Genomic DNA, 26,641 nt, shown 5'->3' with positions numbered 1-26,641 from the left:
ATAAATATGTATGAATCAACGGCTTCCTTTCATATTAGCAGCAGGTACTACCCAAATATAATGGGATAACGATATCATTCGCAAAAGCAAGGAACACTATCACACGTAAGTAATAAATTTAGTGAGAAGTGGACAAAACCTGTTTGGAAAAGATAAAATGACATACTTCACACTAAACACTAAAATTAATTGCAGATAGGCAATTAAATGTAAAAATTGAGACGTGGAAAGTGTTAGAGTATATCAGTGAATATCTATTTAAGCTTTTGAAAGTATCACTCCAAAGGCAGAAACCGTAAAGAATGAAAGTGCTATGTCTGACTGCATACAAGTATTAAACTTCTGCAAGTCAGAAAATGGATAGGCAAGTTACAACCATGGGAAAAAAATCTGCAACATATTGACGACAAAAAAGGTAAAATTCTCTTACTATATAAAAGCCCTTTCAAATCGGTAAAAGATGAGTTCCCTCCCCACCGCCAGCCATGGAGAGAGTGCGACACCATGGGTTTGCGGTTAGGAGAGTGTGCTCTGGAGTCAAACTGCCTGGTTCCAAGTGGTGCTCTAGCACTCATTTTGTGACTTCAGGCAGGATACCTAATCTCTTTGTGTCTCAGCTGCTTGATCTGTAAAATGGGGCTATCGTGACAATAGTACCTACCAACAGGGGCACCTGCCTCTGGGCTGCTGTGGGAATTAAATGAGCTGCCCTGTGTGTAAGTGTTTAGAACAGTGCCCAATACAGCATAAGTGCTCCGGAAACATCAGCTATTACGATCGTAGAAAAAGGATCCATTCTACTATAAAGACACATTCACGCGTATGTTTATTGCAGCACTATTTATAATAGTGAAGACTTGGGACCAACCCAAATGCCCATCAATGATAGACTAGATAAAGAAATTGTGGCACATATGCACCATGAACTACTATGCAGCCATAAAAAAGAATGAGTTCATGTCCTTTGCAGGGACATGGACAAAGCTGGAAACCATCATTCTCACAAACTAACACAGGAACAGAACACCAAATATTGCATGTTCTCACTCATAAGTAGGAGTTGAACGATAAGAACACATGGACGCAAGGAGGGGAACATCACATACCAGGGCCTGTCAGGGGGTCAGGGGCAAGGGGAGAGAGAGCATTAGGACAAATACCTAATGCATGCAGGGCTTAAAACCTAGATGACTGGTTGATAGGTGCAGCAAACCACCATAGCACATGTATACCTGGGTAACAAACCTGCACATTCTGCACATGTGTCCCAGAACTTAAATTTAAAAAAAAAATGATAAAAAGGATCACAGGAAGCTCATACAAGAAGGAGTATAATTGCCCTACACACTTATGAAAGAATATTTTACTTAGTCTTTTCCACAGTGGTCCAATCCAGAGTAAGCATCTGGTAAGTGTTACAAGTCAGTTCAAAGCCACTAGCTGGTTAGGACCCCTATCTCTCATTTCCTTCCCGCCTCATCTCACTGGACTCTTGAGGTCAAGGGTCAAGTGCGAAAAGATAGCCTGCTGTCACCCCCATCCCACCCTCTCTGCCCACTTGGGCTCTTCCATCCTCCCCTCTGCCCAGACTCCATGCCCCTCCCTCTTTCCCTCCGTGGTACCTCACCCTCCCCTACCATCTCAGCCAGCTTGTGGATGGCGGGGCACAGTGTATTGATGGTGCTCTGGTACCATGGGTCTACGCGGCCCAGGAATGCAGCCAGCTCTCCCAGCTCTGGCTGCCTGGATGCTGCAGGCTTCTGGGAGAAAGGAGATGGGGCAGACACGTCAGGTCCTCTCTTCCAGCTCTGCTTTCCAGCTGCCATCAGCCTAGGCTGTGTGAATATGGCCAAGTCATTTAATCTCTTGGGGTCTCAATTTCTGCATGTGAAGATGCATTGTTGTTCTGTCTTATAAACTCAGATGAAGCTAGAATATCTTTTGCTGAGGTCCATTCACCAGGGACATTGAAAAATGATCACCCAGCCTTAAACGGGGAGAGACAATGTGCAGTAGGAAGTAAGACCTATGTCCCCACAACTGGATTTATGGACTTCACTGCCTGAAATTTCCTTGTGTCGGACCAGAAGGTGTGGTGTGTGTGTGTATGTGTGTATATGAGAGAGGGGAGAGGAGAGGAGAGGGAGGGAGGGAGGGAGAGAGGGAGAGAGAGAGAGAGAGAGAGAGAGAGAGAGAGAGAGAGAGAGAGAGTGAGTCAGTCCTGTGTTTGAAAAGTTTGCAACTAATGCTGTTACATACAAAAACAAAACAAAAAGCCTGCCAACAAGAGAGAGACCCAATCTCTGGGCACATTCAGCCCCCAGAGCACCATCTGCAGCCTCCAAAATAGAATCCTGGTGACACCTCTCCCACCTCTACCTTCTTTTTTCTTTTTTTTACACGGAGTTCTGCTCTTGTCGCTCAGGCTGGAATGCAGTGGTGTGATGTTGACTCACTGCAACCTCCACCTTCCGGGTTCAAGCGATTCTCCTACCTCAGCCTCCCAAGTAGCTGGGATTACAGGTGCCCACCATCACACCCAGCTAATTTTGTGTATTTTTAATAGAGATGGGGTTGCACCATGTTGCCCAGCTGGCCTCTCCCACCTCCACATTCTAAGGATGCTGATTCTAGTCCCTGAGCTGGGGATGTGGGGGATGGGAGGCTGCAGGTGTGTCCCTGCCCAGCCTGCCCTGTCTCTGCCCCGCCACTGCTTCCCCACGGTCTAGTCACCTCAGGCGCCAGCACTGGGATGTAGTAGAGCTGCAGGCTGAGTCTGGGAGTGAGGCAGAACTTCTGGGTCTCCCGTTTCCTAGCAACGAACAGCAAAGCAGAGGAGGTTAGGGGCGGGGCTTGGCTTCTAACAGACTTGGCTCTGCTATGTGTTATCTCTTGGCCTTGGACAATCTGTGTCATCTTTCTGAGCCTCTGCTTTCTCATCTATAAAATGGGTACAGTAATGTCTCCCTCGAAGGCTGGTAAGGGTTCACGGAACTAACGAACATAAAGCAGTGATTGGGTGCTCTGTGATGGCTACGCAGCACTGCACAGCATCCTTTTCTGTCCCACCCTGGCCTCTGCCTCCTGACCTCTTTTGCCACCCTATGATTCTTCACCAGCTGATGCAAAGCCCACCTGTGCCCTGACCAGCGCCCACTCCCCAACCCCCACCTTGGGGCCCCACCTGAGTCTGTGGTAGGCCTGGGCCAGGCGCCCCAGCATTCTGTCGTCTCCCAGCACAAGTACCCGGGCTGTGTGCAGCCGAGAGACGCCAGGAAGCACTTCCCCATCCCCACCGGGCCTGCCTGTTCTCCGGTGCAGCCCTGGGGGCCCGTCCCAGCTGCCAGGCATCAAGAAGTCCAGGGGCCACACACGCTTCTTAATGCCTCCTTTGCGCTGCAGCCCAGCTCGCTCTATCTCAGGGCTGCTGGATGCAGGTAGCTCATCAGCCCCCAGGGGAAGGTCCCGCTCGATGCCACTGTCAGTGGACAGCACAGACACCCGGGCCAACTCCCGGTCTGGCCGGATGCCCTGCAGATCCAAGACCTCCAAGTCAGTACTGAGGCGCAGCTGGGATCTTGGGCGGAGGAAGAGCACCAGTTCCTTCCCTGGGATGGGGGAACAAGGGTGGTGAGGACATGTGAGGCTGGCAGGCTACATTCCTGATTTCAGCCAGTTCTCCTCAGAGGATACACATGCACAGAAACACAGACACACACACACAGACACATGAGGACACACATCCACACTTACACACAGACACACAGATACATACACACATCTATAGACACAGACATACATGCACACATAGATGCACACACACACAGACACATGCACACACATGCACACAAAGATATACTTACAGATGCATACACACATCTACAGACACAGACATACACACATGCACACACGCACAGACACATGAACACAGACACACAATACACATCACACACACAGACACAGAAGCATACACTCATCTACAGACAGACACACATGCACACACAGAGACACATGCATGCATACATACACATGGACACAGACATATACCACTGTTTCCAGCCAGCTGCATGGGCACTTACAGAGCTGCTCCTTGCCGGTCCACAGGTGGAAGGTAATGGAGGGGCTGGGCAGGGGAATGCTTGGTGGCCGCTCTTGGACAGGGTCACCTGCAGAAAGGAGCAGGCTATGGAGGCCATGGAGGAGAGGGGTGTGGGAGCCTCCTCTGCCCCCCCCACCCTGCCCAACTCTTGTTCAGGGTCTTAGAAGGGTGACAGGGACTCTCTCCTTCACATCTGGTCTGCCTTTCCATTTCTGCCACCACCTGCCTATCCAGGGCCCAACAGTGCAGCTGTCCCCTCCCTGTCCAACAATGCTTAGCAGCTATGTTTCCTACAAACCTAGCTCAGCCCTAAGGGGTCTTCAGAAACCAGCTCACAAGGCCTTTTCCAACCTATTCTCCTATGCTGGCCACACCTTCAGCCCTGTGCAACCACCAGACTGGCTTTCACAATATTGTTTTCTTTTTTTCTTCTTTTTTGAGATGGAGTCTTGCTCTGTCTCCCATGCTGGAGTGCAACGGTGCAATCTCAGCTCACTGCAACCTCCGCCTCCCGGGTTCAAGCAATTCTCCTGAACCTGGGAGGCAGAGGGTTCAGCCTCCGGGATAGCTGGGATTACAGGCACCTGCTACCAAACGCAGCTAATTTTTGTACTTTTTAGTAGAGACCGGGTTTCACCATGTTGGCCAGGCTGGTCTCAAACTCCTCACCTCAGGTGAGCCACTCGCCTCAGCCTCCCAAAGTGCTGGGATTACAGGTGTGAGCCACCACAACCAGCCTCCTGCTGTTGTTAAAATGCCCTGCCTGCATCCAGACGAGGCAGAAAAGACCTCAGCCCTTCTCAGGGCTGCTTCCAATATCTTGTATGCAGTAGACACTTAATTAACATTTGCTGCTGTTGGTGATGCTAAAGAGACCTCATCAGCAAAGTCTGGGGGCAGCAAGAACCCTGGGTAGTCCAGGGGAGAGACCGAGGCCAGCCTGTCTTCCTGCTCCTGTTTCTAGAATCTTTTCTGACCACTCCAGAGGCCCACGGTGGTCAGAAGCAGTCTGCCCTCTGAGCAGACTTGTCTGCACACTGGACCTCACATGTGGTTTTAGGATTTGGCTCGGTATTCCAATTTCACTTCTATGTTGCTGTAGCCCCTCCTTCATAAGGCTGCAGGCTTCTTAGGGGAGGGCACCTGGTGTTCACTGAGCACCTACTACTGCCTACCAGGCCTTGTTCTACTCACCTGGCACACACTGTAATCATTTCTCTGGATTCTGCCAATGGCCCTGGGTGACAGGTGACATTTTTCTCCTCACTTTACAGGGGAGGAGCCAGGACATAAAGAGGTTGAAAACTGACCCAAGGTCACATAGTAAACAGCAGAGTGAAGACTTGAGCCCAGGCAGCTCAGCTCCAGAGTCTCTGCTCTTACCCACAACACTGTGCTTATAACCACTGCTCCATACTGCTCCCTACAGCCATGGGCTTGACAGGGGTGCTGCCTGGTCATTAAGATGCACAGGGCTTAGCCAGGTGTGGTGGCATGTGCCTGTGGTCCCAGCTATTCAGAAGGCTGAGGTGGGAGGATTGCTTGAGCCCAGGAGGTCAAGGCTGCAGTGAACCATTATGGAGCCACTGCACTACAGCCTGGATGACAGAGTGAGATCCCATCTCGAAACAAAACAAAGCAAATGCACAGGGCAGGCCTGGGCAGGAGACAGGTGTCCCTGGATGTGGCTTGGGGTCAGCCCAGATGGTCTTGCCTGATCCAGGCAATCACTGGTGAATGTCAGCAAGGGGCCATAGAGGAGCAAAGGCAGATTGGCCCCAGAGTTTGTCCCAGCTTCTAGAGAAGAGGGGAGCAGTCTTTTCCATGTGGGATTGGAGGCAGTACAGAATGTTAAAGCAAGAGAGCGGAAAACTGCGAAGATGGAGTCTTTAGGCAGTTTTTATCCTGCCCACCTCACCCAACTTCTGTGGCCTCCACCCAACCTGGGCTGCCAAGTTCAAACCCAGGGCCTGGCCCACTAACCTCTTCCAGTGGATTCCAGTCCTTAACCCCATGCCTTACGCAGTGGTGTGATCATGGCTCACTGCAGCCTTGATCTCCTGGGCACAACTACAGGTGCACGATCAGTGACCGTGCATATCTGGGACATGCAGGCTGACACATTCCGTGATATTTTGGGTGACCATGAAACAGGACCCAAATCAGAACCACCCTACAACAGCCAGGAAACACATATTTGGGACGTTTCTCTATCTATTTCAGATGCTCCCATCTACATGGGGCTTATGTCAGGGTAGGCATTGTCTTACCTACATAACGCCTTGCATAAGATAAGGCGATATCTTATAAATGTGCAAATAGGAAGTGTGAGGAATAAAAATCTATGGTACCAGATATAAACAATGTTGACTCCTCTGCTCTTTTAGATGCTCTGGTCTTTGAACGATCAACTCTTTTGATTACTACAGAAGAGTGGTGAACTAGACAGCCTGGCTTTGCCTCTTACTGCCTTGGGTGATCTTGGGTAAAATATTTAACCGCTAACTCAGTTTCATCTGCTGTAAAGTGGGGATAATAATCATTTCTATCTTATAAGTTGCCTTTGAGGTTTCATTGATTTAATACAGTATAGGCAATATATTTAAATATATGTAAACTGATTAGAGCAGCAGCTGGGGTATATATAGTAGGGGCTCTGGGGGTGTCAGCTGTTATCACGACTAAATTACCCGTCTTCTTTTTTTTTTTTTTTTTTTTTGAGACAGAGTCTCGCTCTGTTGCCCAGGCTAGAGTGCAGAGGTGCTATCTTGGCTCACTGCAACCTCTGCCTCCCGGGTTCAAGTGATGCTCCTGCCTCAGCCTCCCAAGTAGCTGGGATTACAGGCGCCCACTACCACTCCTGGATGATTTTTTTTTTTTTTTTTTTTCATTTTTAGTAGAGACAGGATTTCACCATGTTGGTTAGGCTGGTCTTGAACTCCTGACCTCAGGTGATCCGCCTGCCTGGGCCTCCCAAAGTGTTGGGATTACTAGTGTGAGCCACCACACCTGGCCTAATTACCGGCCTTCTTACTCCTGGTCCTGCCAAATCCCTGGGCTGACCGTCAAGTCCTCAGGCTCTTAGGAGTTGGCCAGGCACGCGGACAGAGGCAGGTCCAGCGCTGCTCTCTGGCGCCCCCTTCAGTGCAGTGATCTACCCCTGCGGGGGCCCTTGGCAGGATCCCCCATCGTGCCATCGCTTACCACAGCAGGGCCCCGCTGCTGGCCCCAGCAGTGAGCAGTAAATCTCCTCCAGCCTCTCCACGTGTCCTGCACGGCTCGGGCTGGCCTCGCTGGCCATCTGCTCCACGGCAGCCACCACGGCATGGAAATAGTGCTCCAGGGTGCGGGGGGAGCTGGCCTGTCGGGGAGGGGCGTCAGAGCCTGGGCCTTGGCCCGGCGCCTACGCACCCCACCTCCTAAGCCAAGTCCGAAGGGCTCTGGTAGCCCAAGGTGACACCTCCCCGCTTTCCCTAGGGGACCGGCAGGAGCTTCCCCCAAAGGCTTCTGGATCTCACATCCAGGGCCCCACGCCTGCCCTGCACGTGGGGGGTCTCCTCTGCCTCTCATACCCTATTATGGGGAGACTGCAGGTCTGCAACATCTGTTACCCAGAGGGGCAGAGGTGGCTGCTGACGCCCACCACCTGAAAGTGTCTCTGAGCACTTGGATCACCACTAGACTGAACTTAAGGAAGGCAAAGAGTTTTGTCTGTTTTGTTCACAGCTGCATCTCCAGCACTTAGTACAGCTCACTGCACCAGGCTTGTTCTAGGAGCTGGGATACAGCAGCAAACAAAATGGACAAAAATCTGGGGGCCAAGCACGGTGGCTCACGCCTGTAATCCCAGCACTTTGGGAGGCCATGGAGGGTAGATCACCTGAGGTCAGGAGTTCAAGACCAGCCTGACCAACATGGTGAAACCCTGTATCTGCTAAAAATACAAAAATTAGCCAGGTGTGGTGGGGTGTGCCTGTAATCCCAGCTACTCAGGAGGCTGAGGCAGGAGAATCGCTTGAACCCAGGAGGTGGAGGATGCAGTGAGCTGAGATCACTCCATTGCTCTCCAGCCTGGGCGAGAGAGTGAGACTCCATCTCAGGAAAAAAAAAAAAAAAAAAAAATGGGAGTTCCTATTATAGTATGTATATGGCAGAAGGAGCAGGCAATCAACAAGATAAGTAAAATTTTGGTACAATAAATAACAATAAGCACCAAAGACAAAATAAAGCAGAGAAGGAGGATGTGGAATTTGAGGGAGGGGCTAAATTATTTAGATTTTGTCATCTGGGAAGCCTCCCTAAGAAAGTGACTTTTAAGGAAAGACTTAAAGGAAGCAAAAGAGTGAGCCATGCAGGTATCCCAGAGAACATTCCAAGCACAGGGAGCAGCACGCACAAAGGTCCTGGGTGCAAGTGTGTCAGGCCTGTGCATGTTGGGAGAAAAATGAGGAGGCTTGTATGGCTGGAGCAGAGGAAATGAAAGGGAAAGTTAGGAGACGGGCCAGAGAGAAAATCAAGAGAGGTGGGGACAGGTCAAGGCCCTTAAGATGAGGTTCTTGGAGACAGTTTATTTTGGTTTTTAGAGATGGGGTGTCTCTCTGTTGCCCAGGCTAGAGTGCAGTGATATAATCAAAGCTCACTGCAGCCTTGAACTTGGCTCAAGTGATCCTCTTGCCTTCTGAGTAGCTGGGACTACAAACACATGTCACTACACCTGGCTTTTTAAAAATTATTATCATGTGTAGAAATGGAGTTTTGCTATGTTGCCCAGGCTGGTCTCAAACTCCTGGCCTCAAGCAATCCTCCTACCTTGCCCTCTCAAGTACCTGGGATTATAGGCATGAGCTACTGCACCAGGCTCTTATAGGTCATTGCAGTGACTTTGGCTTTGACTCCGAGTGAGATGATGTAGTAGCCACTGTTGTGGTGACACAGATTCCTGCTTTCGGGACTGAGACACTCATTCACCCTGCTGCTAGGAATACTGAACATTGCCTTATGTCTTCTTATTATTATTATTATTTTGAAACGTAGTCTTGCTCTATCGCTCAGGCTGGAGGGCAGTGCACGATCTTGGCTCACTGCAACCTCTACCTTCAGGGTTCAAAAGATTCTCCTGCATCAGCCTCCTGAGTAGCTGGGATTACAGGCGTGTGTCACTACACCCAGCTAATTTTTCTATTTTTAGTAGAGACAGGGTTTCACCATGTTAGTCAGGCTAGTCTCGAACTCCTGACTTCAGGTGATACACCCAACTCGGCCTCCCAAAATGCTGGGATTACAGCTGTGAGCCACCGTGCCCAGCCAAAATGTATTAATTTTTGATTTGGGGAAAAAGGTGATGTGGAACAGGAGAAGGAGGAAGAGCGGGTGAGTGACTGGTATGGGTATTCAGGGACCAGGGCTAGACCCTGGCTACAGGCAGGACCATTACCTGCAGCTTCCTGTGCAAAGCGCCTGCATGGCAGGCCTCCCCCAGAGCCGCCTGCAGGGCATGGGAGACCACGTGGCGCATGCAGGCCTCTGGTGTCTGCTGCACCTGAGCTGCCTCGATCTCCAGTAGCAGAGCACTGCACACAGAGGCAGACACCAGCTCAGGATCCACGAAGAGGAACACTCTGAGGGCAGAGGCAGAGGGGAGGGGTGGGATTGACAGTAACTAATGGGAGAGGGGTCACCAGATGGGCATGCTCAGAGCTGTGCAGCACCTCCAAGTAATTTAATTCTGCTAAAAAGAGGAGTCTTCAATTCAGAAGTCTCTATTGGGGATGACAGTAGGGAGTGGTGAGGACTGTGGCAAATAAGAGCGTGCACAGCCCTTCTTGAGGGGCAGCTCTAATCCACTATCCACAGAGGAAAGCAGACCTAGTCCCATGTCTAGGAAAGTTCTAGCCTCAATTCTGCTCTCTCTCTCAGCATCCTGGCCCAGTGACCAGGTCACCTTCTAGGAGGGACCCTAAATCCTTCCTGCCAGAACTGGAGCTCTGAACCCTGAGGGAATCCCACCTTCTCTCATCAGCCTTATCATACCAGAGAACCGACCTCCCCTACTCCCTCCTCCTCTCCCACCATGTCTCCCCACCTCTCCCATGCTAAGTCCTCTGGGTGCCATGGGCCTCCATGCATCCTTCATGAACACAGCACCTCACACCCCAAGCTCAAGCTGTGCCTTTCAGAGCCAAGTTAGTGGAGGTGCCTGCAGAAAAGCTAGGTGCCACTCCCAATTTCATCACCCCTCTCCCCAACAGGAGCAGGGGATACTTCCTCAGTCTTATCTAAGGGGCTGGGCATCCCCCATGGAAGCCCTCAGGCTTCATTGTGCAGTTGCACCTGAGCCCCTCCGCTCTGGCTATTCTGGAGTCTCCTCCAGCTGCCTGGCTGGAAGGATGCTGGATCATGGCCAAGGGCAGGATGGAGGTGGATCAGAACTCCAGAGTGGCCACAAGGCCATGTACACGCTCTGCATGTGAGCAGGGTAGCTTCGAATCCAACCTGGGAAGAAAGACCTATCCTGCTGTCAGTGGTGTCCAGAAAACAATATGGCACGCCAACCTTGAATTGCAAATGCACTCCACTGCTGGACAAATTTCATGGCTGGGGAGGTCTGCTAGGGCTCTGCTTAATCCAGGCTCCTCTTCTGGCCTCCTGCCAGGGAGGAGTCACTAAAGCCATGGAACTTTTAGGAGGCTGAAGGTAGCAGTTTTTCTGGGGCCACTCACCTCTCTTGGTAGGGATATGGTTCATTCATCAAGTTCTGTTCGGCAATGACCATCCTTTGGTACAGTGTCCCTGCAAACCAGACCACTTTGGTCAACCAGCCCCCAAGTCTCTGATTCCCATTCTCCACCTTCTTACAGAAGGTGTGGAGGCTTTTGAGCTCCCTGGTATCCTGGAGAAAAAGGTAAGACCTTGGGCAGTGTTGGAGGTGAAGCGTGGGAGACAAAGACGCCCAGTGGCTCTTACCTGGGACGGCCGTCTCCGTTTTCAGCCTTGTCGCGCAGTCCAAGGCGACTGTGCAGTAGGGGGTGGGCAGGGTCAGCAATCTTGTGCAAAAGGCATAGGTTCTCCGGTAGAGCTCCTCTGTGATTCCTGTGGCCTGAGTGAGAGTGGGGAGGGAGGGAGAGGTGAAGGGTCCTGTGGGAGTTTCTGGGTAGGGGCTTGGGAGAAGGGGTAGAAGGTCAGACCTGACAGCCAGACCTGGGCTCACAGCTCTCTCCCAAACCCACACCTTCCAGCCTCTTCCTCAGTACCTGTAAGACATCCCTTTGTCTCCCCGCTCCAACTTACTAAGATAAAAATTCGTTGCAACAAGTTCTGCAAGCAAATCAACTCCATCCACCCACCCCCACCACCCTTCTGCTCCATCAGAGAAGCACATTACTGCGGTCCTCCAGGCTCAAAACCTTGGAGGCACTTCTTCAGCCTCCTTTGCTCATCCTTACATCCCACAGGCCTGAGATGCTCCACAGTACCCCAGAACCCTCCCTCCCCACCTCAGTGTGCCCTCTGCCTCTGCTGGAGCCAAGCCACATCTTGACCGTGGACTCTCCAGCAGCCCCCAGACTTGCCCTTCCTGCCTTCCTTCACCACCACCCCCACCCCTGCAACAATACCCAGCTCCCAATGACTCTTCCTGAGACAGTAACCACGTCTGTATCATGTCTCCTTGTCTCCTGTTGCATTGCACACATGAGCAAACCCAAAGACCTCATCCTGCCATTCAAGGCCTTTGTCTCTCCAAAGTTATCTCTCCATATAGGAGGGAAAGGGGGTGGCTAGTGCTTAGAAGCTAGTTTAGGGCAGGCAGTCCAAGGGATTTTCTAGGCTCATCCTGGCAGACTGCCCTCTAAGGAGAAAGGACAGTGTCCAGCTCAGCCACATGCAGGTCACCACTACCACCTTGACCCCAGCCCCCAGCTCACCTTGGTAAGCACGTACATTACAGTGTGCAGCAAGGGAATGATGACATGCCGGAGGTCCTCGCTTTCTGCCTGGAAAACAGGAGATCACATGACAGGTATTGGGCTGGGGAACTCCCCACTCCTAGCAGGAGGTAGTCTAGAGTGGGGGTGGGCAGGAGATGGGGTGGAAGGTAGCCAGGAGGAGGGCAAAGGGCCATCGTCTGCTCTGGAGAGCAGGGAGGGGACGGCACACAGGTGCAGGAGCCCCTCAGGGAGGGTATGGGAGCATGAGGGGCCTCAGAGAGCTCTGCAGGGGAGGGGCCAAATTCCATCAGGGAAGGAGCTGCAGCAAAGCAACAAAGCAACAAACAAGCCCCAGCTTGGAGCACAATGTTCTGCAAGCAGAACATTGGGTAGTGTAGAGGATAGTTTATGTGGTCCAAGGATAATTTTGAGAAATGTCAGTAGTCATATATTTATGTTTATAGGTACCTTCTGTTTCTGACAAGTGATACAGGTTTTCCATTTGCGGTTGTGTTATGGAGCTTCTTTTTGAAAGAAGTTTATTCAAGTAAAACAGTGGGAATTGATGTAAAAAAAATTGCTTATGTAAAAGTACAGGAGGGAGATGCATATGGTAAAAATCATGCAGGCGACCAAAGCTTGGGAGACACAGAGCCGCCAGGACTGAGTCCCTGCCCAACTGGCCCCTCTCTTCCTTTCATCTCCGTTTTCCTCCCGGAGGTCCAGGAACTCACCTTCTCCAGTTCTCTGAGCAGAATGCGGACCAGCGCGGGGCTCTTACTAGGATCTCGCTCGACCTTCCTGTGCAGGGACCACCTCCACATGCCTGGGCCAGGAGAAAGGGGAGCCCAGCATAGCCAGGTGGGCAGGGGGCTCTTAGAGGAGACCCCTCTGAGTAGGACCCTGAGCCCTGGAGCCCCAGATGCAGCTCTGACCAGCCACAGGTCTGACTCCACCACCAGTGCTTGATCTAGGTGCGCCTGCGCGGGCTCCTTCCATGGGGGGCAGTTCTGATCTGCAGCCCTTGTTGGACAGTGAGCTCCCAGGGAAGAAATGAGGGCAGGTGGGACACAAGTGGGGACAGGTGTGTGTCATGTGGCACAGAGCAGCAGTGCTTGCAGGTGTGTCCCCAGCCACATTCTGGAAGTCCTGCAGGCCTGGAGTGCCGAGGGGAATTAGGTTTGGAAGTGGATCTAGGGAAGGTGGTTAAGAAAGAGGGTGGCAGGTGGAGCGTGGTGGCTCATGCCTGATAATCCCAGCACTTTGGGAGGCAGAGGCAGGTAGATCACTTGAAGTCAGGAGTTCAAGACCAGCCTGGCAAACATGGTGAAGCACAGTCTCTACTAAAAATACAAAAATTAGCTGGGTGTGGTGGCCTACGTCTGTAATCCCAGCTACTCAGGAGGCTGAGGCAGGAGAATAACTTGGACCCGGGAGGCAGAGTTTGCGGTGAGCCAAGTTTGCGCCACTACACTCCAGCCTGGGCAACAGAATGAGACTCCATCCCCAAAACAAACAAACAAAAAGGGGTGAAAGAGGGTGGCAGATCCCCTGTGCTCTGTGGCAGTTGCCGGGAGGGCTGAACTAGGGAGCAAAGAAGTCTTCTCAGTCCTTTAGACTCTAGGTATTTCCAGCAGGAAAGAGGTTTTGCTAGAAGACCCTCGCACCATGAGCTCCAGGCCGGGGCCCTTTCCTGGTTGTGCGTGTGGAGCTGGCTGGGGTGGGGTGGAGGTCAGGGGGAGCAGCTGCTGCCACTAGCTGGCTCTTACCTTGGTTGCTCTGCAGGGCAGGGGCCTGGGTGCTTAGCTCACGGAGCACAGCCTGCACGCTCCTCTGGAGGTCCAGCTCCACATCTGGGCAGTGGTGGGGTGGGAGGAAACTCAATCCACTGAGCCTCACCCTCGTCCCACCTCCATTCCTCCTGAGAATGTCTTTAGCCACTTCTCTGAGCCTCAAGAGGTGCCCGAAGTAATTGACTTAGAGTTTGCAGCCAGGGCTGGAATACAGCCTTTCCTTCCACATTTCTGTGTTCTTTGTAAAACCAGCATTTCCCCAAGTGCAGTGTGTGTACCATTGGTGCTGTGAAGGACAATTTTAGGTAGTATACAGACACCTTAGAATCTGAAGAGTTATGCATTTATTTTAATGCATGTTAGAAAATACGTACATACATATATATATATATATATATATATATATATGTATATATAAACTATTAGGTTGGTCCAAAAGTCATTGCAGTTTTTGCCATTATTTTTAATAGTTCCTCAATCCATGCATGAAGCTAAAACTTATTTATTTTATTTATTTATTTTCTGAATCCTTCAGAACTCTGTCTTTTCTGGTAGTCTCCCACTCAAGTATAAAGCTAAAATCTTAAAGTCCACTTAAAGAAATGTATCAGTTACATACCAGGACAAGTGGTAACAAAGACTCTCTCCTTGACCAGACCTTCCTCAGGCTCCTCTTAGCCCTATTCTTGATTAGGCCTCAACCTTGGCTCCTGTCCTGTCTTTGGCCTGCCCATCCCAGTTTTAGCGAGAATCCTGCCAGATGAGTTTAGGTTGGAATCTGTCACTGTTGATATCTGCTGAAGCCCTTCATCCCTCACCTTTGATATAAAAGAATTTGACCCACATCAGTCTGGCATGGTGGCTCACGCCTGTAATCCCAGCACTTTGGGAGACCGAGGTGGGCGGATCACGAAGTCAAGAGATGGAGACCATCCTGGCCAACATGGTGAAACCCTGTCTCTACTAAAAATACAAAAATTAGCTGGACTTGGTGGCATGCACCTGTCGTCCTGGCTACTTAGCAGACTGAGGCAGGAGAATCACTTGAACCCGGGAGGTAGAGGTGGCAGTGAGCCGAGATCGAGGCACAGCACTCTAGCCTAGCAACAGAATGAGACTCCATCTCAAAAACAAAACAAAACAAAAAACAAAAAAAGAATTTGACCCTCCTCTAGCAAGAATCCTATTAGCTCAGTTTAGCAAGAATACCCCGACCCTTGATGTCTCCTCTTAGGAATTTTCCATCCACTGATCCCTTCACTCTGCCCATGGGCTACAACTCCCCAATTGGCTTTTCCTTATTCCAAGTTGAGCCTACTCTCTCTTTCCTACGGCAATAGTCTTGGATAAGTCTTCCTTACCATTTTAATAAGTGTCGGAATAAATCTTTTCTTTACCATGGAAAACAAAAACAAAAACAAAAACGAAAAGTGGTACAAGAATAAGCACCTGACATTTGGGAATTGTAGCTGTGAGAATGTACCTTGCTGATCTCCCGCTATAATGGACCCAGGTCTGCAGCCACTGTGCTGTTGCAATGGTTTGGATATTTGATCCTCCAAATCTCATGTTGAAATTTGGTCCCCAGTGTTGGAGGTGGGGCCTAATGGGAAGTGTTTGGGTTATGGAGGTAGATGCCTCATGAATGCCATCCTCGCAGTAGTGAATTCTTGTTCTATTCGTTCCCCTGAGAACTGGTCGTTAAAAACAGCCTGGTACCTTCCCCCTCCTCTTGCTTCCTCTCTCAGTATGTGATCTGCCCATGCTCGCTCCCCTTCTTCCACCAGGAGTGGAAGCTTCCTGAGCCCCTTATCAGAAGCAGATGCTGGAACCCTGCTTCTTGTACAGAACAGCAAGCCAAATAAACTTCTTTTCTTTCTAAATTACTCAGCTGCAGGGTTTGTGTGTTTTTTTTTTTCCTTTTGAGACAGAATCTCATTTTATCACCCAGGCTGGAGTGTAATGGCATGGTCTCTGCTCACTGCAACCTCTGCCTCTGGGTTCAAATGATTCTCCTGCCTCAGCCTCCAAAGTAGCTGGGACTGCAGGAGCCTGCTGCCACGCCTGGCTAATTTTTTTTGTATTTTTAGTAGAGGTGGGGTTTCACTAAGTTGACCAGGCTGGTCTCAAACTCCTGACCTCGTGATCTGCCTGCCTCAGTCCCCCAAAGTGCTGGGATTACAGGTGTGAGCCACTGCACCTGGCAGGTATTCTTTTATATTATAGCAATGCAAACAGACTAAGAAAGCTGTAAAATCCATCACTTTCTGCTGAGCCACACTTCCCAGCCAATACAGAGTACAGCAGGGGTTCTAAAGCAGGCCCCTCCCCAAGAGACACTCAAGCTTCTCCAATTGCCCTGCTGAGCTCTTCTTGGACTCCCATCAGTCCAAGGCATTTCCACTGACCTTCTTCCTTTTCTCCTTCATTTGGAGTCAAATTTGTACCAGGGTCTGACAGCTGCTCCCCCAGATCCCTCTCCATTTCTATCACACAAGTGTTTCCCCAAATAAATCCCTGAACTTGGTGTCTGTTTCTTGGCAGAGCCGGACTCAGATAGGAAGTACGGAAAACACTCCTCACACAATAAATTCCTCTTTGCAATTAGCTCCCACTAAGAATTTGCCATTATAGGTGAGTGTGGATTCCTTAGCTGTCAGACAACACAAACCATGTGCTGCAAGGGTTCCTCTTTGACTTAACTATCAGAAAACGTACAGTCAGAAAACTTACAGCCCAGCCTCAAAAATTAGCTCCTCTCAAGTGACAGAGATCTCTCTTTTGGGCTCCTTTTCGGTGCTCCTGCTTTTTGTTCTATTTAATCTATTTCTGAATTGCTTCAGATTCCTTTGGAAGTAAGTAGAATGGTGATAACAAATTTAAAAATCAGCAGATTGCAGTCCAAGAGTTAAACACTTTTTTAGGCCAAGCCACCATATGTGTTGGTGCTCATGGTCTGGCCCTTCCTCAGACCCATGCAAAGCCTATGGGGGCCACATCCCTGAAGCCCCCACTTTCTTCCTGGCTCTCACATGTCCCCTGTGGGACACTTGTCCCTGGCAAGGCCTGATCCTGAATCTTCTCCAGGCTGAGAGAGGACAGGGTGTTACAGCTGCATCTAAGCATCTGATCCCTCTGCTGGGCAGAGCAGCATCTCCCCAAACTGTCAAGGAAATCATTTAGCTTGGCAAGAAGGTTGGTCACAGTCTTTCCTCCATCTATGCATTTCCACCTTGCATGAAAATTTAATGAGTTAATGCAGAATGAGTTATTAGAAAATTCGCTGGTGCTAAGTCTTCTTTCTTTTTCCTCCGTCCCTCCCTGTCTCTCTCCCTCCCTTCCTTCCTTTCTTATTTCCTTCCTTCCTTCTCTTTCTTTTCTCTCTTCCGCCATATACTGCACAGAAAGACTGAAAACTGTGACAAATGTGATTTCCTTCCTTTCCCCTCATCAGAAGCGCAGCCAAGCCTTTGTCTTCTGAGCCCTAGGTCCCCTTGCTTTGCAAGGGAAGTTAGGTTTTTATGTTTCACAGAAAAATACAGAGGTTGCCAGTAGCCCCCGGAGGCCACTTCAAATAAATTTTGTTTTTGAATGTCTGGATAGCTAGAACAAACTCTCAGGCTTGGGTCCACATCTGGCTTGCTGTGTGTTTTGTTTGGGCTTGTATCATGTATCTTAAAAATAAAAAACAATGAATTAGCTGCCAACATTGACAAGTCAGGAGATTTTGCATAACAGTTTGGGTTTCTGGCATCTCTTGAAAATCTGGCGATCTGTTCTCTTGAAAACTGGGCCTGCATTCTTCTCACATGTGACAACCATAGGGGGTGGAATCACACAGCTTCTCTAGGTCTTTGCAGTTCCCCATGTCTCGGTTTCACTCATTTACATCCTCTGACTGGCCCCTGGAGGCACTTGAATTTGAGGTTCATGGCAAGCTGATTGAGCCAATCAAGATGGATTGTCTAAAAGGTGCAGAGGAAGGCTGATACTTTTAAAGAGGAGAGTGGTCCAGCCCAAGGGTGGAGGCTGGATTCCCTAAGACTGTGAGGGCACAAGGGATATATAGGGTTCCAGGGAATGAGGAAAATCAGACCTGCTGGGACAAAGCTTACCAGTGGTGGCAAAGATCAGATGAGGATGGCTAAGCACTGAACCCCGTGCCTCTGATGCCACAGCAAAGGTCTACCTAGCCATCTTCACTAGAGCATGAGAATGTCCCCCAAAGCAGGCTCTATCTCCCTCTGGACCTTGCAAGCCTGGCCAAGCAGTTCTGGTGGCTGCAGCCACCGTGGACTGGAGACCACAGCCTTTTCCCACTACCCAGACTTTATAAACCCTGAGCTTTTCACAAACTCCCATGGAGGGGGAAGCACTCCAAGAGAATGATGCTAGAATTCATCCTAACCTTGGAAAATGAGAGGTTGAAGCTGGTTTTCATTTGATTAAATGAAAGAAAGAAATGGGATATTTCCTGTGTCTCAAGTGATTTAGCATTGTTCATATATGATATGCAGGTCTAACATCCTTGATGTCTCTGAACAGTCAATTAGATAAATGGCATCCTTTATTATGATCCTCCTCTGCATTCAGGAATGTGGGATATTACTAATTAGGTATTATTAATATTAATTTTTTATTAAATTTTAACTTTTAGGTTCAGGAGTTACATACACAGGTTTGTTACCTGGGTATACTAATTGATACTGAGGTTTGTAGTATGGATGATCACATCACCTAGATATGATGAGGAGTACTATTACTAGTAATAGTCAATTGTCAATTTTTGTTTTTGTTGCAATTGCTTTTGAGGACTTAGTCATAAATTATTTCCCAAGGTCAATGTCTAGAATAGTGTTTCCTAGGATTCATATAGTTTGAGGTCTTACATTTAAATCTTTAATCTTGAGTTAATTTTTGTATATGGGGAAGTGTAGTGGTTCAGTTTCATTCTGCATATGGCTAGCCAGTTATCCCAGCACTGTTTATTGAATAGAGAGTCCTTTCCCCATTGCTTATTTTTGCCAACTCTGTTAAAGATCAGATGGCTGTAGGTATGTACCTTTATTTCTGGGTTCTCTATTCTGTTCCATTGTTTATATACCTATTTTTATACTCTTACCATGCTGTTTTGGTTACTGTGGTCTTGTAGTATAGTTTGAAGTTAGGTAATGTGATGCCTCCAGCTTGGTTCTTTTTACTTAGGATTGCTTTGGCTATTTGGGCCCTTTTTAGGTTCCACATGAATTTTAGAGTAGTTTTTTTCTAATTCTGTGAAAAATGACATTGGTAGTTTGATAGAAATAGCATTGAATCTGTAGATTGCTTTGGGAGGTGTGGACATTTTAACGATATTGATCCTTCCAATTCATGAGCATTAGAATGGTTTTCCATTTGTTCATGTCATGTATAATTTCTTTTTAGCAGTGTTTTGTAGCTCTTGTTTTAAAGATCTTTCACCTCCTTGAATACCTAACATTTAAACAGCACTTGAAAAGTGTACACACAGAGAGTCTTCCACAAATGTGGCAAGGTGATGCTATGTGCTTACCAAACCACGTTCATTTTTGTCACCTAGAGACAGCAAGACTACATTTCCCAAACTCCCCTGCAGTTAGAGAAAAGCCATGTGACTACATTCTGGCCAATGGAATGTGGTAGAAGTGATGTAAGTCACTTGCAGGCCTGTGTTCCCTGCACTGCCCTCCATACTCCTCTTCCCATTCCACAGTGACCTTGAAGGACACATGTTGAAGGTGATGGTGCCACAAGAGGGAATAAGTCTCAGTGACTGGTTGAAGCCCACAATGGACTGTGGGGAAAGGGAGAATAAGCATGTGTTGTGTTAATCCTTTGACATTTGGGCCCATTTGTTAAAGCAGCTACTATTCTCTGACTGACTCATGGATATGCAAAATGTTTTCCAATGTCTTATCTCACTTGATTCTGATAAGCACCCTGTGAGTTTGGCAGGACAAATACTGTTCTCCCTGTTTGATAGATTCCAGGCCTAGAGCCCTTACCTTTGTCACACATTGCCTCTCCAACCATAGCAAGTCACACCTAGAGGGCCCCCAGCACACAGAGGCACCTCTTCCAACCTACACCTGATTCTCCTTACCCCTATCCTGTATAAAGGCTCAGATTGTTTGGAAAACCTTTGCAATATTACCCCTGTTTGCAGGCATGGCAAAATAACAATAGCCTTGGTGCCCCTGGAATATTGCTCTTCTGTATACCCCAAAATATTTTACTTCTCAGGTACCTCTCTTCTTAACTGTAGGATGGGAGAACTCCAAGAGCTGTGGGTAGGTGGGGGGGTGGTGTTAAAAACAATCATAAGCCCAGCACTTTGGGAGCCAAGGTGGGTGCATCACAAGGTCAGGAGTTCGAGACTAGCCTGGCCAACATAGTGAAACCCCACCTCTACTAAAAATACAAAAAGTTACCTGGGTGTGGTGGTTAGTGCCTGTAATCCCACCTACTCGGGAGGCTGACGCAGGAGAATGACTTGAACCCAGGAGGTGGAGATTGCAGTGAGCTGAGATTGTGCCATTGCACCCCAGCCTGGGCAACAAGAGTGAAAACTCTGTCTCAAAAGAAAAAAAAATCATAATGTGGGAAGACATCTGGTCATGATGGGATAACTCCCCTTTTGAGTTGCCAGGGCAATCATCCTAATTTGGGGATGTTTCCTTTTACTCATTGGATTTGGGAGTCATCTGCCATACCTTTGGAGGGGGAAGTTAGTGGTTTTACCTGCCCAGTGTCCCTCCCAGCTCATTGCAGTCTTGGTGGGACTGTGACCCAGGTGCCTTACTTAGCTTTAGCCTTGATGTGGGCACAGGACCAAGTTGCCCATGGACTGACATTCTCTGTCTCTGTTTCTCTCAGACAGCCTTGTGCAGAGAATGCCCAGGAGGGAAGGACACCTGGTGTACCCTCCAAGGACATTGTCTATCTTTCTCTGTCCTGGTGGCAAGGCTACCGTCCCCTGCCCTTTCTGGTGTCTGGTGCTTCAGCTTTTCCTTTGACGCTTGGCCACATTTTAAAAAAATTAAAATGGCCACATCAGTTTTTATTGCTTATATACAAATAAACCTTTGTTGGTGCTTATATACAATACACCTCTTTTCCTAAAAGACAGCATGACATGTATTACTGTTATAAAATGAGTGCAAAGTAAGTTGGTTTTGAAATACCTTCATGTGTCAATTAACTACGAGGATATGTCCTGAGAAATATGTCTTGCGGCAATTTCATCATTGTATGACCATCATAGAGCACACTTACAGAAACCTAGATAGCATAGCCTACTACACACCTAGGCTACAAACCAGCACAGCATGTTACTGAACTAAGTACTGTAGGCAATTGTAACACAGTGGTACTTGTGTGTCTAAATGTATCTAAACATAGAAAAGCTACCGTAAAAATATGGTACTCTCCTATGGGACTGCTGCTGTTTGTAAGGTTTGTCCTTGACCAAAACACTGGCATTATGCAGTGCCTGACTGTATTTCGATTTTCACGGTGCTTCCCCATCCCAAGCCTCTTACCCCAAACCCCAGCTGGTTAAAGATGACCCAGAATATTGTAACACCAGGATTCACTGGGGTTGCCTGACTCCGTGGAGTTGCTTCTGATTGGATGAGGCTCTCTGAGGATGGATGGATGGATGTCAAAATAATTTATGTCACAGGAATATTAACAACTGAGACGCTGACCCTGCCTAGGGGTTGCCTTCCCCTCCCCAGGGCAGGGATCTTTAGGGGAATTGGTGTCTCTGCTTGGTGGCCTAAGGTGTGATCTTTGGCTTTACCAGTGACCATTAGATGATGCACATCTTGGTGGGGGCTGGACATCTTTCCGTGTTGTCCCAAGTTGACATAGGGTGAAGAGTCCAGGCTTTGGAATCAGACAGACTAGGCTCCAGTTCTGACCTTGCCACTTACTAGCTGTGTGGCTTTGAGCAAATTATATAACCTCTCTGAGCCTCAGTTTCCCTTTCAGAAAAATGAGGATAATCATAGTGCTAGCCCTACCTCACAGAATCCTTCTGGCATTTGTGTGAGGCAATCTGTCATGAAATCATTAAGCCCAGACATGGGAGCTAGATTGCTAGGTTTCACTCCTGATTTGACCACTCAGTAGCTATGTGACTGGGGGAAAAGTACCTGCCTTTGGCATGCCTCAGAAGGGAAACCCCTTCTGTAATATGAGAGTAATAACGCCTATCTTAGAAGATTAACAAAGACTAAATGACTTAATATTTGTCAAGAGCTTTTATCCCTCCTCAATCCATTGTAAGTGCTATATAGGCTTTTGTTAAATAGTCACAAGTATTTGACAATAAATCCTGGCTATTCTTATCATCATTCCCATTGTCAAGCTCAGTGTCCAGCAAGCAGCTGGGGCCTCATACAAGTGTGTAGATGTCCAGCTCTCAAGATGATCTCACATATAGACAGGATCCCTGAATTGGGATCTTGCAGCCTGTCTACATGTAGGGTGTCCTGCCAGCCCTGGAGGCATCTTCACTGATGGGAAGAGCCTTCCTCACTTGGTAGCAGGCTCACTAGACCCCTTTTCCCCAACATACTGACCTGAGCTTTCCATGGAAGCCTGCCGGATGTGGGGAGAGGATGTGGTTGTCTCAGGCAGCAGAATGGAAAACAAATTGGTTGTTTTTCTGCACAGAGGTGGTTCTGCAAAATAAGAGGCAGTTAATTAGTAAAAGCAGTGGGAAGGTGCAGAAAGCAGTGGAGAAGCTCCTAGGGGACCTAGGCTTCTAACACACTGGGGAGAAGTCTACCTGTATTTAAGAAAACTTATAGCCAGGTACAATGGCTCATGCCTGTAATCCCAGCACTTTGGGAGGCCGAGGAGGGTGGATCATTGAAGTTGGGTTCGAGACCAGCCTGGCCAATATGGTGAAACCCCGTCTCAACTGAAAATACAAAAAATTAGCTGGGTACGGTGGCGGGTGCTTGTAACCCCAGCTACTTGGGAGGCTGAGGCAGGAGAATCGCCTGAACCTGAGAGGCAGAGGTTGCAGTGAGCTGAGATCACACCATTGCACTCCAGCCTGGGCAACGGAGCACGACTCCATCAAAAAAAAAGAAAGAAAAGAGAAAGAAAGAAAGAAAGGAAAGAAAGAAGGAAGGAAGCAAGGAAGGAAGGAAGGAAAGAAACTTATATAATGCTTACTATGTGCCAGGCATCACTTTTCTGAGTGCTTAGGAAATACGAACTTTTTAATATTAATATTAAGCTTATGAGGCAGGTTCTATCTCTCACCCCTCCCCAGTTCTACAGATGGGGATACTGAAACACAGAGAGGTTAAATAACTATTCAAAGTCAAATAGCTGGTGAGTAAGGAATGAGGACTTGAACTCAGACCATCTGGTTCTACAGCCCTGCCCTTAAGCATGACCTCTGACTGCCCCACTGTGACCCCAGTGGAAGGTCCTCCCAGAGTCTGCTCCCCAGAGCAATAAACCCAATGACTAGAAAGCAGAGAAACTCCAAACAAATTCAAGAGCTTGTTTTTTGGAGAGAAAGCAAACAAACATATAATTGGGAAAGCTAATCTAAAAAGAGATGACAAAGAGACAATATTAGAAATGATAAATGTCATATATATTTATTTATAGAAGAAAAGACAACCTGAGTCCCCTATGTCACACATGGTTTTCTAGGAAAATAAAAATGACTCAAAAGGCTCTAGAAGAGTTAGAAAAACTGCTTATATTAGTAACCAGTGAGGAAATAAAGACAGTTGTCAAAGAACTAGCTGTGGGAAAGTGATGTCTGGCCTAGATGGTTCTTCTGATAAGTTTTTTCAGACCTACAAAGAAAATGTCTCTGTTATTTAATCTGCTCCAAAGCATGGAGAAAGAAGGAAAGATTCTCAGTTTATTGGACAAAGCCAGCTTAACCTTAATACCAAAATCTAATAAAGGTAGTTAAAAAAAATAGATCACTTACTTCACACCCACTGGAATGAACATTTTATATATATTGGGGGAAAATAAAGCCAGAAAACAACAAGCACAGGCAGGGATGTGGAGAAATTGGATTTGTTTGGAGTTTTCCTGCTTTCTAGTCATTGGGTTTCTTGCTTTGGGGTGCAGACTCTGGAAGGATGTGGTGCATTGCTGGGTGGGAATTCAAAATGGTGTCGCTGCTGTGGAAAATGGTATGGCATGTTCCTCAAAAAGTCAAGCAAAGAATTGTCACATGATCTAGCAATTTCACTTCTAGGTAACTACCCAAAAGAGTTGAAAACAGGAACTCAAACAGACACTTGCACACCAGTATTAATAGAAGCACTATTCAAAACAGCAAAATATTAGAAGCAACTCAAGTGTCCATCAACAGAGAAGCAATGAATGGATAAAAAATATGTTGTATACCTATAGTGGAAAGTTATTCAGCCTTAAAAAGGAATACATTTAGATATATGCTACATCCTGGATGAACCTTGAAAACATTATGTTGCATGAAATAAGTCAGCCATAAGAGGACAAATATTGTGTGATTCCACTTTTGTGAGATACCTAGAATAGGCAAATTCACAGAGACAGAGACAGCAAGTATGACAGAGGTTACCAGGGACTGGGGAAGGGATGAATGGAGAATTATTGTTTAATGGGTACAGAGTCTCTGTTTGGAATGATAGGAAAGTTCTGGAAATGGATAGCGGTAATGGTTACACAGCATTGTGAATGTACTTATGCCACTGAATTATATACTTAAAAATGGTTAAGATGTTATATTATCTATATTTTACCAAAATAGCAAAATAGACCATGCTCACCTATAAATATTGATATAACATTGAAAAATAGATATCAACTGGCTGGGCGTGGTGACTTATACCTGTAATCCCAGCACTTTGGGAGGCTGAGGCAGGTGGATCATGAGGTCAGGAATTCAAGACCAGCCTGGCCAACATGGTGAAACCCCATCTCTAATAAAAATACAAAAATTAGCTGCCTATAATCCCAGCTACCCGCGAGGCTGAGGCAGGACAATCACTTGAACCCTGGAGGCAGAGGTTGCAGTGAGTTGAGATCACGCCACTGCACTCCAGCCTGGGTGACAGAGTGAGACTCCATCTCAAAAAAAAAAAAAAAAAAAAATTGGATATCAATTGAATTCAGCAATGTATTATAATTATAATGTACTACAATTTCAGCCTACTGACAATCATAGAAATAAATATTAAAATGAGAGTTGCAAAGAGTATGCCAAAAGATAATGACATGCAGTATTGGCAAGGATAGGATATGAGAAAATTTCCAGTCATACATAGTTGGTGAGAAGAGAAATTAGCGTAGCTTTTCTCGGGGATTGCTGGACAATAAGTATCAAAATTCAAAATGTTCGTACTTTTTTGTCCAAGCAATTCCACTTGTAGAAACCTGTCCAAAGGAAATATTGGACAAATGGATAAAAGATATGTACAGTAATATTCATTAAAACATTGTTAACAATTGAGAAGGCCAGGTGCAGTGGCTGACACCTGTAATCCCAGAACTTTTGGAGGCTGAGGCAGGCGGATCACCTGAGGTCAGGAGTTCAAGACCAGCCTGACCAATATGGTAAAACTCTGTCTCTACTAAAAATACAAAAATTGGCTAGGCATGGTGGTGGGTGCCTATAATCCCAGCTACTCTGGAGGCTGAGGCAGGAAAATCGCTTAGAGGTGAAAACTGCAGTGAGCCAAGATCGTGTCACTGCACTCCAGCCTGAGTGATGGAACGAGACTCCGTCTCAAAAAACAAACACCAGAAAAACCAGAAAAAACATAAAGGTACAATTATAGAGTACCAAGTAAATAAATTAATTTGTGCAATAAAATACTATGCAGCTATAAAATTGTGTACATCTATATTTGCTGAATTTGGAAGATACAACACCATTTACAATAGCTCCAAATATTTTCTTAAAAATAAACACTTAAAGATAAATTTAGCAAAACGTGCAGGATCTGTATGATGAAAACTACAAAATGCTGATTAGGTAGATCAGAGAAGATCATAAATGGAGAGAAACTGTGTTCATTGTTTGGAAGATCCAGTGTAGTTAAAATGTCAGTTCTCTCCAAAGTGGTTTATATATTTAAGGTAATTCCAATAAAAATACCAGCAGGATTTTTTTTTTGTAGGTACATATAAGTCAATTCTAAAGTTCATAGGGAAAGAGAAATTGAAATAGCTAAACAATTTTGAAAATGAATAATGCCTGAATAATTCCTGAGGACTCACACTCCTTATTTTGAGAATTACTATGAAGTTATTAATGAAGGGCTAGAGACAGAAATCAATGGAACAGAACAGAGAGTTTGGAAGTAGGCCCACACTGATATGGCTAATTGACTTTTGACAAAGTTGTAAAAGTGAGTCAACGGAGAAAGGAGTCTTTTCAACAAATGGTGATGGAACAGTTGATCATCAGTATGCAAAACAAGAAGCAAAACCTTGAGGTAAACCCCACACCTTACACAGAAATGAACTAAAAATGGACATAGATTTGAATGTAAAATGCAAAACAATAAACTTTTAGAAGAAAGCACAGGAGAAAACCCTTCCAACCTTACGTTAAGGAAAAAGTTATTAGATATAATACCAAAGCATGATCTATAAGAGGAAAAATATGACAAATTAGACTTCATCAAAATGTAAAACTTTGGTTTTTATGACAGATGCCTTTAACAAAATGAACAAACAGGCCAGGTCCAGTGGCTCACACCTGTAATCCCAGCATTTTGGGAGGCCAAGGTGGGTGGATCACCTGAGATCAGGAAGGAGTTTGA

At 47.2% G+C, this 26,641-nt stretch overlaps 1 protein-coding gene and 1 long non-coding RNA gene across 7 annotated transcripts in view; one reads left to right on the top strand and one right to left on the bottom strand.

The window, feature by feature from the left end:
• LOC116553140 overlaps nt 1-6,830 on the top strand; it is a 97,220-nt gene extending 90,390 nt beyond the window's left edge. The window contains exon 3 of the long non-coding RNA XR_004269648.1: nt 6,487-6,830. This is a non-coding gene — a long non-coding RNA (uncharacterized LOC116553140). The remainder of the gene's footprint in view (nt 1-6,486) is intronic.
• The window catches only part of PIK3R6 (phosphoinositide-3-kinase regulatory subunit 6), a 67,763-nt gene that overhangs the window by 23,141 nt on the left and 17,981 nt on the right, over nt 1-26,641 (bottom strand). For 4 of the 6 annotated variants that reach the window (XM_032280304.1, XM_032280308.1, XM_032280310.1 and 1 more), the window contains exons 2-13: nt 22,424-22,525; nt 13,794-13,877; nt 12,759-12,850; nt 12,022-12,090; nt 11,063-11,195; nt 10,819-10,888; nt 9,534-9,717; nt 7,304-7,460; nt 4,080-4,166; nt 3,185-3,608; nt 2,734-2,812; nt 1,638-1,760 (exon numbers count right to left, since the gene is read on the bottom strand). In XM_032280304.1, the coding sequence (XP_032136195.1) occupies nt 1,638-1,760; nt 2,734-2,812; nt 3,185-3,608; nt 4,080-4,166; nt 7,304-7,460; nt 9,534-9,717; nt 10,819-10,888; nt 11,063-11,195; nt 12,022-12,090; nt 12,759-12,850; nt 13,794-13,877; nt 22,424-22,436 (1,515 nt within the window). In that variant the 5' untranslated portion in view covers nt 22,437-22,525. Of the gene's footprint in view, nt 1-1,637; nt 1,761-2,733; nt 2,813-3,184; nt 3,609-4,079; nt 4,167-7,303; nt 7,461-9,533; nt 9,718-10,818; nt 10,889-11,062; nt 11,196-12,021; nt 12,091-12,758; nt 12,851-13,793; nt 13,878-22,423; nt 22,526-24,702; nt 24,737-26,641 lie in introns of those variants that run through there. The other 2 variants (XM_032280305.1, XM_032280306.1) reach the window with 2 other exon arrangements.

The sequence above is a fragment of the Sapajus apella genome, unplaced genomic scaffold (assembly GCF_009761245.1).
Source record: "Sapajus apella isolate SASKATOON/1434 unplaced genomic scaffold, GSC_monkey_1.0 scaffold12, whole genome shotgun sequence".
Classification (NCBI taxonomy): domain Eukaryota; kingdom Metazoa; phylum Chordata; class Mammalia; order Primates; family Cebidae; genus Sapajus; species Sapajus apella.
Note: the sequence above shows the minus strand (reverse complement) of the source record. Positions and strands in the feature narration are given on the sequence as shown.